This window comes from Daphnia pulex, chromosome 6, assembly GCF_021134715.1.
Source record: "Daphnia pulex isolate KAP4 chromosome 6, ASM2113471v1".
NCBI lineage: Eukaryota > Metazoa > Arthropoda > Branchiopoda > Diplostraca > Daphniidae > Daphnia > Daphnia pulex.
The window spans coordinates 6,890,814-6,904,565 of NC_060022.1; the positions used below are offsets into that span (position 1 = coordinate 6,890,814).

The window sequence follows — 13,752 nt, forward strand, 5'->3', positions numbered from 1 at the left end:
AATAAAATTGAGTACGCGATGCGAAATTTCAAACGACACGCAAGGATAAAAGAAACGCCACATGATACCGAGAGATTTGACCAACGTTTCAGCATCCGTAATACATGTTCACGATCTCCACCTAATTTTCCGCCACCTCGGCCTTCTCTGCTGACTTTCGTTGAACAAACTAATTCTTTTTTTACTTCTGCTTCTTTTTTCGAGGTACCGGACAATCTTTGATGTAATGTTTACGTGAGTCACAATTACGACATTTTCCTTTTGGTTTTTTGGTTCCAGTTTTTCTTTTCTTTCTTTTCCCGTTTTCTTGAAGGGAAGATTCCGGACGGGGAGGGTCAGGATCATTTCTAGGTAATGGAGGTGTTTGTCCTATCGAATTGCTTGCAGAACTGCTGTCGATCATGTTTTTGCCAGTCTCTAGATTTTGTTGTTCTACTTTCGGTAAAAGCAAACCGTATTTAGTAGCCTTTGCTTCGGTACAGTACTTTGCAATCACTTTAAGTGCCTCTTCCTTTTCCAATTCAGGAAATTCTACTTCAGAAAACGTTTTGTCAACTGATGGAATTTTGAAATCTGCCTTCATTTGTAAGACGACAGAGTCAGGTTCATCTCTACCCTCTTCTTGGATTTTCTTGTTTTCGCGAACTTTCGCCTCTTCTTCTGTTGGAACAATTACAACTGCTTTGCGTTTGAATCCAGAAAAATTATTCATTTTCTTCTTCAGTGCTACAAGGTAGATGTTTGTTAGATCAAGGATATAGTTCCTACGCCGTCTGGCAGCAATTCTGATCAAGATATTCAGACAGTGAATGCACTTATCGAAAAATGGGTAAAACCTAAACGAGAGCGGAAATAAATCACTATTAAGTTTCTAAATTAATAAAATAAGCGAAAATAAGACTAATTTTAACATACTTTTTTCCAGTGTAGTTTTTCCGACGAGGTAATCCATTTACCTTCATTTTAACGAGTAATGCATTCGTGCCCAAAATATTGATTTTTAGATCGGGATTTTCAGCAGAGAATTTGTTGGCAAAAGTTGTTTTCCCGGCATAGGGTAGACCACACATTGCGATTATCTGACAATCAGCCCTAGTAGCAGGTCTGAAAGCTCCTCGGATACGTTTTTCGACTGGAATTTTGCTAGCCCACTTGTAGCCTTCCGTAGGTGGGAACCAAGGTTCTTCTTTTTGGCCAAAATTAACTTCAAATCGACAACTTTTGGTCAAGATGTGGGGGAACAGTGCTCGGCCATTCAATTCCTCTCGGGGCAGAGAGAATGCTACGCCTTGATTCTTTTTCTTCTGAAGCGTCCTAGAAATAAAAAAAACCCTATATTTAATCCATCGTAACGTGAGTAAACTTGAATGTTTACCAGATAAACACCAACCACGTCGTTCAATTTGAAAGGCACCCCGTAGTCTTTGAATTCACAGTTCTGAGATATTTTTGCCGTACCTCCATAGCCGTAAGAAAATGGATCTTCGCCTAATACAAAAAAAATATTTAGTCACTACGCTAACATGGCAATAAAAATATTTTTTGATTTTACCCAATTGATAAGAAGTAGAGTCGACCGACCATCCAACACAAACAATGTGGCGATTGGGCTCTGATTCTTCTAGATAAGAAACTGCTAAATTTTCCGTAACCTGGAAATAATAAACAAATAGTCGTACATTGATAATGAAATTTTTCAATTAATATCATTTGTACCTTCACTTCATAGCAAACTTTTCCGTTTTCAAAGCCATACGTTGCGCGAGCACCAGCATACATGTAAGCAAATACAGCTTCAGTTAGCGGAGCGCCACTAACGAAATCAGTTTTGTTTATGGTTAAGTTGAGATCTGAATTATACCAGTCGAGCACGACCAAACTTCCATCACATTCGGGCTCATCTTCTGTAAATTCATTTACATTGGCTGGATTCGGTGATCTACAAATATGAAAAATACAATTAAATATGCAATACATAAATTTAAAAGAGGCACAAAAAAATCACAGTTACCTATTTCGTTGCCTTTCGTCTCCTCTATCTGCTACTTCAGGGGTATCTTCTTCCAGTCCCTGTTTTCCCAGTCCCATTTCACGTCTTCTCCTTTCCTCCACTATCTGTCTCTGCTCCACGGAAAATGGTTTGGTTAGCCTAAGTGGCACGGGTTTCCCTTTAAACCTGTAAAATTAAACTATGAATTAAACTAACAAATTTCTACATGATTACAAAGCTAACTTACCCTTCCAAAAACTCTCTGATGCGATTGGGACAGCCATCGCAATCACCATCATATACCCAGGTTGTTTTTCTGTAATCCTCCCACTTTACTAAATACCATGTATCCCCGAATTGACTTTTTCTAAAACATAAAAATAAAGAATTACATTATATAAAAAAATACATAACTTAAAATAAAGTTACCCAATGCCAATAATTTTTTCGACCGCATATCTCTTTCGTTTATCCATGGTCGGCGAAACTTGCTCATAAAAGGGAACGAAACGATCAAACTGTTCCGAAAACGGCCAAAAAGAGAAACGGCAAATAAATAAAAATGAAAATTACATTTAAAGAAGGAAAAAAAAACCAGGAAGGAGAGAAAAGTTAAAACTGCGTAATAAAAGTAGCGCTCCGATCAATCGAATAATACAACAAAAAGAAAAATTCACGAAAAAAGACAAGAGCCCATTTGTTTGTCCCATCTCTTTTCCGTCCAGACCGTCGAAAAGGGCCAGGCAAGGCCAGCCCCTCCGACTCCCTTTAACACACACACGCAACACACACGCTCACGATAAATAGCGATGACGTCTCGAACCTGTCAACACGTCACATGTCCCACCAGCTACAACCATCCCACTTGAACATTTTATCCGGCCCCCAAGTTGTCACCCGATCTTTCATTTTACGTTTTTGACTGACTTCAGTGACTTGGCAGCAGCAGCAGCAGTTCCGGGTTCTTTTTCTCCTATTATAATTGAATTTATAAATTGACTAGTCTTTTCTATAGCCATTGACAGAACGTTTAACTAACTAGACCGGACAATGTCTGTTCGTTCCCAAGCCGCAAAAGAGAAAGAAAAAGAGAAAAAAAAGAAAAAAACGAATTTTCATTTTTCTAACGAAAAACAGAACTGTCCAGCGGCCGGCCGGCTGTCAGGTCTTTGAAAAAATAAACGCTTGATAAGTGTCATCCACATATCTACAGTCTTCCATCTCGATTCAAGCGACTGGCCCATGGCAGTAGCAGCAGCAGCCGAGAAGCAGCCCGCATTACATTATTATGCGCAACTCCGGTTTCTCGCCCAGCTTAACCACTGGTTAATATCTGTGTTTGTCCAGCGTGTATGTATGTGTGTGTACATATCCAGCAATTCCCTTTCAAATAATAAAAAAATCCCCCTCCCCCCCTGGAAGAAAAAAAAAGTAATAACAATAAAAAATCATCAAAAAAGAAAAAGGAGTGGCAATAAGTAAGTGTACGATTAAAAATCGTGATGCAATCATTCCGGTTTGAAATTGCGTGAAACGAAGTTAAACGAACAAAACGAAATTTTCAAAAAAGTTTTAAACAGCAACTGCAACGGAAGATGAAGAAGAGCTTTCGCCCCGGGGGCTTCAGACATTTTTTACCAGACTCGAAGAAAGTCAAGGTCGACATGACGTTGAGAGAAATGAACATTCTAATAGACACATGTCGGTGCTTTCTTTCTGTCTAACCTCTTCATCTTTCCATCTTGGGTGATTGAAATAAAAAGTGGCCTAACTGGATTAACAATCAACATTTTACACACACACACACACACAAACTTAACATGTGCTCCCCCCTTTACCCACCCAGAATTTTTTTCTACGTACACCTGCTGGTTTTTAACCGATGAAACAATAACGATTTGTCCTACTAATAAAATCTTCAATAACGCTTGGTCTCTTCTCGCATAAAAATCCGTGCAGAAAACTCATCAACTCGACTACGACATTTGCCTACGCATTTCACAAAATATAAAAAGGGGCCCTTTTTTTCTTTTCTTTCTTCTTCTTTTTATCGACAGCAAATTCTTTCGAGTACAACAACAACTACAATCCGTCGCCCCTTTGAAACTCTTCCTGGACTGCAATGCCGGATCGATGGATGGATAATTATTAATAAATTGAACATTTGTTTTTGTTTTCTTTTGTGGTTCTTCCTGAACGAAAAAGCCGTGGACCGAGTTTAAAAAAAAAAGGAGAGAGGAAGGTAAGGGGGGGGGATTATATCGGCATGCGAAAAATATTTAACTTTTTAACGAAGATAGAAAAGGTGGAAAATGTCCCCCCCGCCGCGTTGATGTCGCTATCTCTCTCGTGAGAAATATCAAAAAATACCGACTGTATAACACAACCGACACTCCCCGTTAGGTGCCATATTTGAAAAACACGGAACCACTTATTTTATGATGACGAAACTGTTGTCGACTTGCTACGGTGGATTCAAGGAAGAACAAGACAAACAAACAACAAAAGAAAAAGAGCCAGACTTACCGGCCGATAAGAGGAATTCAATCATTTGCTTCAGGTCGCGACTGAGGATGCGGTGTTTTTCTGCTTCGCAGCCGTCGTAGACGTAGTCCGTGACGTCGTAGACGTCCAGCGCGGCGTAGACGGCACAGCCCAGTCCCTCGACCAACTATTGAAAATGGACATAAAAAAAAGAATTATTTCAAGGTCGCATTCGCAATTGGTAAACCAAGAAAAAAAAGTAGAGCAGAACGACCTGGAGGTCCCCAAAACAGAATAAACAAGGAAAAAAGATCGAGAATTCAAGGTGAAAAAGTGATTCAATTGTGTATGAATGAAATGAATAATGAATGGAATGAAACGCGCCATTTCTGAAGATTCCGAGGTCACAACACAAGCGAAAAGAGAGCGAAACGACCAAAAAATAGAAAATAAAACAAAAAGAAGAGAAAAAAAGACACTAAACATGTTTAAACTAACGTCAAAACCACCACCGACGGGGCCAAGCACGCAAACCATAGCAACACAGGATTATCCCCATCATTTCACGGCTAAAATTCGAAAATGTTGAAATGGCTGTTGCCGTTGTTTCTTTTTTCCGATGAAACAATAACGACTTGCGTGTGATCTAGTCATCCCCAATCAAAAATCAACGTTCCAAATAGATTTTGTTTTTCTTTCTCTTTTTTTTCTTTCAGAAATTTTTGTTTTCGCCGTTTTCCGTTTTAGCTAGTTACGTCACCCCTCAAACTAGCACCAATAGTCAACAAACAAAAAACAAAAAAAAATCCCGACCTATTTCGTTTGAAATTCACCCGTGTCGTGTCTTGCCTTGGCATAAAAATAAATTAAAAATTTTCAACAACAAAAAAAAAGTCGTCGTCAAGTCGGAAAACGAGAAACAACATTTCAAATGGCACAAACGAATGAAATCAAAGAGAAAAAATTTAGAAAAACTTTTGAATAGGGGGGGGGGCGGATCCGGTCCTTCCTCCCGAAATGATTATTGTGACAGAATCACGCTCCTTCGAGCGCCCATTATGCTAATATTTGACTTGGCGGATAACAAATGAGGTGAAACATGAAACACTCCCGAAAGAAAAAGAGTTCCCACCTCCTTCCTCCCTCCTGTTTCTTTCGGTTCTCACGATTCATTTATCAGCTTGAAACGTGTCGGATCAAAAGGGGGAAATAGGGAAAAAATTCAAAAGATTTACCCGATCGAAACACGCAGTGACAATAAATACGATCATTTAGGAAATCCAGGCGCAATTGAATGACATCGATCAGTATCTACTTATTGGCTTCGGAATGAAAAATAAGATTTCGATGGGACTCGGAAGTTAGTAATTTACCAGCACATTAACAAATCAAATATTTTCAGAGACATCTAGATTAATCAATCAAATTATTAAGAAAGATTAATCATGATTCTTTAAAACGACAATTAAAATAAAATATGGAACACAAAATTTATACTGGCAATAAATTACCAATTCCAAACAAAAGAGATCGATAACGCATATCGGATCAGAATATCAGATTTCGATGAGACCCTGATTAACCATGTTAAAGATAGTCTTATCAAAAATTTGCAAGCAAATTATTTGAATACACACATCAATTAGTGTGGCGCAAAACAAAATACGTGCAACAACCTGATGTTCCAACGCAGGAACTTGACACAGTGCCTCGTCATTTTTAGAGTCTCCGAAATAAAACGCGATTGATTCTTCGACACGCCAGACACGAATTTCGTTCCCTTTTTGGGCTTGTAATTCAAATAAAAAAAAATTTCCTTTATTTCCTGGAATGGACTGGAAATATAGACTCATAATACAGTCCCCTCCATAAGTATGGGATCACCCCGCGCCGTTCCATAAGGCGGCGTGTATTTTTCATATGGGTTTTTCGGGTGGCAAAAAATCGAAAAAATGACATAAATTCACCAAACTTGGGATTTATGTCATTTTACGTTTTTTCTATTGTCTGAATTTTTTTCAGAATTTTTCCCATATTTTTTATGCCTAGAAAAGTGGCGCACAAAGTATCGGATCACTCCGACGCCGGCCGTGTTGTCTTATGGCGCAAATGGGCTTTTCATATTGCTTTTTATATAATTAATTTTCTAGAAGGAATTTTTATTTTCAAACCGTGTATACTATACCCTTTTATAAATTTACTGTCAGTTTTTCATGATGATATGAATTATTTTCGAATTTTCCCAGATTTATTCGTTTCCCGAGTTTCTGAAATAAGACACTGCAGAAGACTTCATTTACGGTTTACAACCTCTATCAGCTGGCGTAGGCCAGAAAATTAGTGTCGTTTCTATACACCACTGGCGCTCTGCTTCCTTTTTTACTTAAGGGGCGTATAGAAACGACACTAATTTTCCGGCCTACGGCAGGCGATAGAGGTTGCAAACCCTAAATGAACTCTTCTGTAGTCTCTTATTTTAGCAACTGGGGAAATTAATAAATCTGGGAAAATTCGGAAATGGTTCCGATCATAATGGAAATCTTACAGTTAATTTATAAAAGGGAAATGTAAAAAGGGTTTGAATATAAAAATTCCTTCTTAAAAATTAAATATATAAAAAGCAATATGAAAAGCCCATTTGCGCCATAAGACAACACGGCCGGCGTCGGAGTGATCCGATACTTTGTGCGCCACTTTTCTAGGCATAAAAAATAGGGGAAAAAATCTGAAAAAAATTCAGACAATAGAAAAAACGTAAAATGACATAAATCCCAAGTTTGGTGAATTTATGTCATTTTTTCGATTTTTGCCACCCGAAAAACCCATATGAAAAATACACGCCGCCTTATGGAACGGCGCGGGGTGATCCCATACTTATGGAGGGGACTGTATTTCCAATTAAATTTGCTACACAGCCATTAGTCCCAGATAGGACCAATAGACGTGCCATTAAATGTTGGATCAGGAAGTTATTCCACCGCGGAATCCTACTAGAAATGAACTACAGGCAACGCCAGGTCGGCCGATAAAAGGAAAGTGGCCAGTTCACAATGAAAACAAATACGGAAGGCCAAGAGATAAATGAAGATGGGAATCATAATACTGCACCGTAAGTAAGTAGACCGACATGTATACCACATGAATGACAAAGAATAACTGACCTTGGAATGAAGCCCTAACGACCAGCACCGGCGAATTACCAGCCTCGACAGCCTCGTGATCCTGTAACTGCTGTTTGCATCTGCTATTCTCGTTCTACTTTCAGGTGCTCCATTCTGTCTCGACAGCCGGCAATGAATATCTGCAACCATTTGAAATAAAATATGGATATTGAAATGACAGTGAAATATGCGGAAAAAAGTACAAATGCCAAAATATGGAACATATCTTAAGGGCAGAGATCACAAGAATTTTCGTGAAAATAACAGAAAACGATTTGACTATTTTTTACCAACAATTTAGTCAAACTAATCAAGAAACGTCGTTGACTCTGCAATGGACACTTAGTTTACGAAAAGGGGATGAAATTTGGCTTCAGATAAAATTTATTACGACTGGCGCGAATCTCTACGATAATCCTAATGACAATTGGACCCACTTTACGGGATACATTTTGGAAGAAGAAATAATATTTTAAAAGTGTTGTAGGTAGGAAAATAAATCAACTTTTGATCACGAATTCACAATAAAATAACTGGTCAATGGACTTGTGTATGTGTGTGGCGGCCAATTCTTTCGCGTACCTCCCGACACAGTCGTGCAAAATATTCGATTGGATTTCGTGATTGACTGAAGCTTGAAAACACTTACCTTATTCGATAACTGTCCGGGAGACAACACGCACTCAAAAGTGAAGAAGGTAACAAAAAACTAAAGTAAACAGCACTGTGTGTGTATGTTGTTTCACGATTAAACACAGCCAAGAATGGACAGCAACACGACTCTCTTCTCAGATCCTAGATTTTACTAAGTGTAGAAAGTAACAAAAAACTAAAGTAAACAGCACTATGTGTCTGTTATGTTGTTTCACGATTAAACACAGCCAAGAATGGACAACAACACGTCTCTCTTCTCAGATCCCTTTACAACAAGTGCCAGAGACCGACTCCGATACGAGGGAGCCACCATCGTGTCTGGAGTGGTGGCGCTGATGTCGTTGCTCGTCAATGGGAAATTTTTAATTTTTTTTATGACTTCTTTTAAAAGTTTACTTTATGTACTAAAGAAATTGACTCTTGTAATATAAATTGACTGTAGCAACCAATTATTTACTTTCTCTCGCCGTCTCGCGTGTGCCTGATTTTGCCACTTCCGACCTACCAAAGTTTCAGCCATTTCTCAGCAACGCAAAAAATTCGAAATATTTGCTGAGCTGAGCGTAAACTTGTATACAAGATGTATCTGGGTTTGTTAAGTAGAATAACTGTAGGTTTGTTTTGGAATTTGTTTATCAATCATTGTTTGATAATTTGTTTGTCAACTTTAAAATACATACTTGGCAACGCAGCTTATTTGTTTGTGTACTCATGGCGTCGACTGCAATGCAATTGTAATGCCCCGCGGAGCCTATTGGCCCCGCCCCTTCAGCGATGGCCACCACCCACCGTCTACGTCACAGCCGTGACGTCACCACCGACAGCACGTCACACCCCGTGACGTCCACGCTCCCCGCTGACCCGGCGAAATCCCGGCCCAGCTCCACCGGCTAGCTGGTCCAGCTACACCAGCTCGCTGGTCCAGCCACACCAGCTCGCTGGTCCAGCCACACCAGCTCGCTGGTCCAGCTCCACCAAGAAGATGATCCCGCTGGATCATCAATAACTCCCTATATCAACCTGTACTCTCTCACTCTCTCCCCCCCCTTCTTGCTGTACTCCCTTGGGACTCACACGTCTAATACAAGTTACTCTTTCCAGCTACCTCGTCTTCATCATTGTCTCCGTAAGGAACCCCACCTTACAATTGGCGACCTTGCCTCTTCGGACCTGGACCTCAACAAGGTAAGACGAATGAATTCGATTGTACATACTTTGTTGCTAAATTAAAACAAATGATATAGTATAGTATAGTCACAGTTTGTAAACATGAAAATTTTTAAAGCGGACAGATGACAGAATTAGTTTAAAATGTAACAGATTTACTTTTAAGTTTAAAATATATTAGGCACCAAAAGTCGTTCTGTTTGTAAATACTACACACCAATTTTTTCTCGCATTTACATTTGTTTTTTGCGTATGTCTGGTTGCCTTAATTTTAAGTTAATTAAGTTTATATGATGTAATAAACACAGGAGCTTCCGTTAGGGCAGTTTCAGAATATTTCTTCAATAGATGAAAAAAAGATGTAAAACAAATAAGACAAATAATAATGATAATCTTCGCAGCATATGCGGCGACAGTATAGATATTTTAGAAGCATACAAATTAAAGATCAGCTTACTGAGAAACCCGTTGGGTGACTTATTAAATGAAAAGGAATTTTTTTTTATTTTAGCAAACACAGGGAACTCAAGTTATGCCTATTCGCCCCTATTCAACTAGTGAATGCCACCGTGGCAAACACTAACGATAAGGAGGAAAATATCGCATTAAAAGTTGAAAACCCGTTTTTATTTTAAGTTTTTTTTTTCTCTTTTTTAAAGCACAAGGTGTAGACAGAATGATAGCTCTCGTTCCCTTACTTTATAGTGCAATTATTAGAAACCCATATTAGTAAAAAGCTAGAATTTGACGCAGTAATAAATAATCGTCAGTAAGGAGATTTTGTTTTTGTTAGCAAAGAAACCATCAGGTGAAATGACTCAAGTTACGACTATTTACATCTTGTTCAATTGCTAAACGCTGCGAATAAAGGGTAAAATATTTCGTCAAAATTTGAAACATGGTACCAAATTTATTTTCATGTAGTAGGCCTATAAATATATTTTGTTATTTTTTCTGTTTTATTCTGAGGTTGGTAAATAAACAGTTAAAATTCATACAAACGCATATTTTTTTTTATCCGTTATTTTTGCAGTAAATTAATCTTAGTAAAGATAAAAAGTATAGCAGGCGAGAAATTTTATTTTCCTAATAAGGCGTAAAATAAATAAAAAAAAAAGTAATCAGCGTGCGGGTTGTTGGGCTCCTTGTCTCCCATACTCGGACTGCAGCCGGGTACGGAGAACGGGATGCCACAAAAGTAAAGCCACATCGCGATAATTAAAAACTTTCTGGAAGGAAAATTCAGTCAATGGCGGACACATAGGCCTACTTGTAAAGCAGAAACCGAGCGAACAAAACAACAAGAAAATATTACTAACAGACGAATACGAGATTTCACGGGACGCGAATTCGAGACGCAAAAGACTAATACGGAGAACTATGGAAATTAAGAATGTGAGCAACGAGAGCATACCTGACACCGCAAATAAGAAGAAAGCGAAGTTAAAGATCGCCAGGGTAGTATAGAAATTTAAAAAGAGGATTATAAAGCGAACGGAACAAAGCAATACCAATCGTAACAGGACGGAAAGAAGAATCTAGAGGGGGCCCCGAAAAATTATGTTAAACAATTAAGCAAAGAGAAACGAATCCACGGCTAGGATAATATAAAATGATAAAGCGCACAAAGAGTAAAATATTTTTATAAGGTAGGCTACACAATTTACTACAGTTAACGGAGAATAATAGAAAAGCCGTCCAAAAGTAACAGGGATTAAACCACGTAATACAATTAAAGGAATTTTTGTTCGGGAGGGGAAATAAAAGAAAAAAGAAACTTTCAGCAAATGAATCTCAGAACCTAATACACAGAATTTAGACAGATTAAATAGGCAGAAATACGAATACGAAAGAAGACGAATAAAAACGAAAAAAAAACAAACAGTAAATATTGAAAAGATACAGTAAGTCTGCTCGTACATAAAAGTAGTCAAGTCTGGCCAGACACATAGACTACTGTAAAATTTGAAGTAAGGTAAAGAAAAGAAAGAATTTTGAATCAAAAAGGAAAAAAAACGATATTTAGACGAACAATAGCGAAAGAAATAGCTCAGGAAGAAATATTTGATTGAACCAGGCGACACGAATAAAAACACGCGAAAAAGCGGCGAAACAAGAAATAAAAGGATACGAGAATAAAGCCAATAGCAAACGAACAAACGAAACTAGCTAGATGATATAAGAGCGATTTACAAATATACGAAACAAGTAAGATAGGAAAACGCGAGTTGGGAAAGCAACAAAAACGAATACAAAAAAGGAGCGGTTAGAACGACATAAAAATTAAACGAATTGAAAAATTAGACTTATAAAGTTTACGAAAAAAATTTTTGGAAGAATCTGTACGTATAACAGATCCCCCTTGAACCGATTCCTTCCCCAGAATAGGAGAGGATAAATGAAAGGCAACGTCAGCTAACGGGTGACGGCAAAAAGCGGATGGTAGTGCAAGAAAAAGGAATGAGGAATGCCAAGAGCCCAAGGCCAACTAGGCCCGTAGGCTATGTCAATGCAGAACTACTGTCGGATTGCCAGTAGCCTAGCTGTACATTTTGTTAAAATCTTTATTATCATTTTGATAAATTAAAAAAAAAAAACGCACTATAGGGTAGTGGGATGGATTCGTTTATAGAAAATTATGTTTTTTGTTGGGACCCCAACATTTTCCCGGTAGTAATTTTATTTTGTTTTCCATTTTGCATTGACTCATTTTTTTTGTATGGGGGCGCAAAACGAAAGGAAAAGAGATAGAATACGAATACCAATAGCACTTTGAACGACGGGGAAATGCAAAAGCCGTCGGGGAACAAAGCGCACCTCTACTTTCGTGGGGAACAGAATTTGTTTGATAAGAAATTTTTTTTTTGTAGTTTAAAAGTTGCCTGGAAACTAGAGCATTATTTGAAACAATCCCATACTTATAGACCACACACTTATACCTTAGTATTAGCAATAAAATTTTTAAAAAAGGGGGGTGTAGAAAATTGAAGCGAACGTAAAACAAACACGAAGTTTTTTTTTCTCCCGGTAAAAGAATTCAAGTATTAAAACAAGCCCACTATTACATAAAATAAACACCCATTCACTTAATCTGAACAGTCCAAGTCAAAATATTTCACCATGTAACCTTGTAAACATTGGCGAACGTTTTCCCCTCTTCTCCCCGATCCATTTTAATTCCATGGGGTCGAATTCCAGTGAAAATATTTCGAAAAAAAAACCCACTTTAACAAACCCAAGATATGCCTCTTTAATAGTAACAATTTTTTAACAGAATCCGAAAGGAAAATTTTTAATCTCTCACCCACATTGCCCCCAAATATTGATTTTTTTTTGTCGCGACATTTCGAATCCAGCGTACATTTTATGTTTTCATTATGAGACATTTTTCAAATTCCCCGATTACAATTATTTTTTTCCCCTCTCCACAAATCGTCTATTCTTCCGCTGTCGTATATTTTTTTGTTGTTGTTGTTTGTTGTTTGAATTTTTTATGTATTTTTTTGACGAATGTGTCCGTTGAAAATCCAATCTGAACTAGCAAGTGCAGAAATATTATATAATAAATAATCAAGAAAACTAAGAACCTTAATCAATATTTTTTTTCAAAATATTAGCTTGACTTTCCATCTGGGTTAACCAACTTGGGCAATACTTGTTGAACATGAATGCAACCATTCAATGTCTCAATTTAACTGTTCCTGAGCTTTATGATGCTTTGAAAGAATTTAAAGGAGGTAAATATCTGAGATGTTATTTGAGAATTAAAATTAATTCTTTCTTCCTGTCTTTCAGAGGTCAGTTTAAGTGGTGGAATTTTAGCTGGATCTGTTACTGCAGCACTTCGTGATTTGTGCTCAGCTATGGATAGAGGGAATGGGTCATCAATTCCACCTTTCATTCTTCTTCAAGTTCTTCATATGGCATTCCCACTTTTTGCAGAGAAGTCTTCCCATGGAGGGGTTCAACAACAGGTATCAGCATAATGTTAGTGTCTTAATATTGTTATTTGTATTTTAATTTATTTAATTTTTTCAACAGGATGCTAATGTAACGGATCAGGTTGCACCCAATTGTTAATTGATTAATGATGTCATTCTGACTCATATGGGTGAGCTCTGCAGGTGTTCCAAACGTGCTGATTGAACGTTTGGCGTCTTTTGAGGACTCGTATGGAGGATCCATGAGTTCATAGTGCGTGACTTTATTATAATTGCATTTCCGTATACGTGTCATTAAATGTAACCTAATCATTTCTAGAACTGCGTAGTTAGACGTCAACTACGTGGCAATAGA

The 13,752-nt window shown here is 37.8% G+C and overlaps 1 protein-coding gene across 1 annotated transcript; it reads right to left on the bottom strand.

Moving 5' to 3' along the window:
• Positions 1-181: 181 nt before the first annotated feature.
• LOC124196167 (heterogeneous nuclear ribonucleoprotein U-like protein 1) lies at positions 182-5,011 on the bottom strand. The gene is made up of 11 exons (XM_046590980.1): positions 4,973-5,011; positions 4,517-4,661; positions 2,420-2,477; positions 2,238-2,357; positions 2,012-2,176; positions 1,717-1,939; positions 1,553-1,652; positions 1,376-1,488; positions 916-1,304; positions 328-836; positions 182-216 (listed from the first exon to the last, which is right to left on the bottom strand). Exons 1-11 carry the CDS (start codon positions 5,009-5,011, stop codon positions 182-184), a joined length of 1,896 nt encoding a protein of 631 aa, XP_046446936.1.
• Between the last annotated feature and the right edge of the window lie 8,741 nt (positions 5,012-13,752).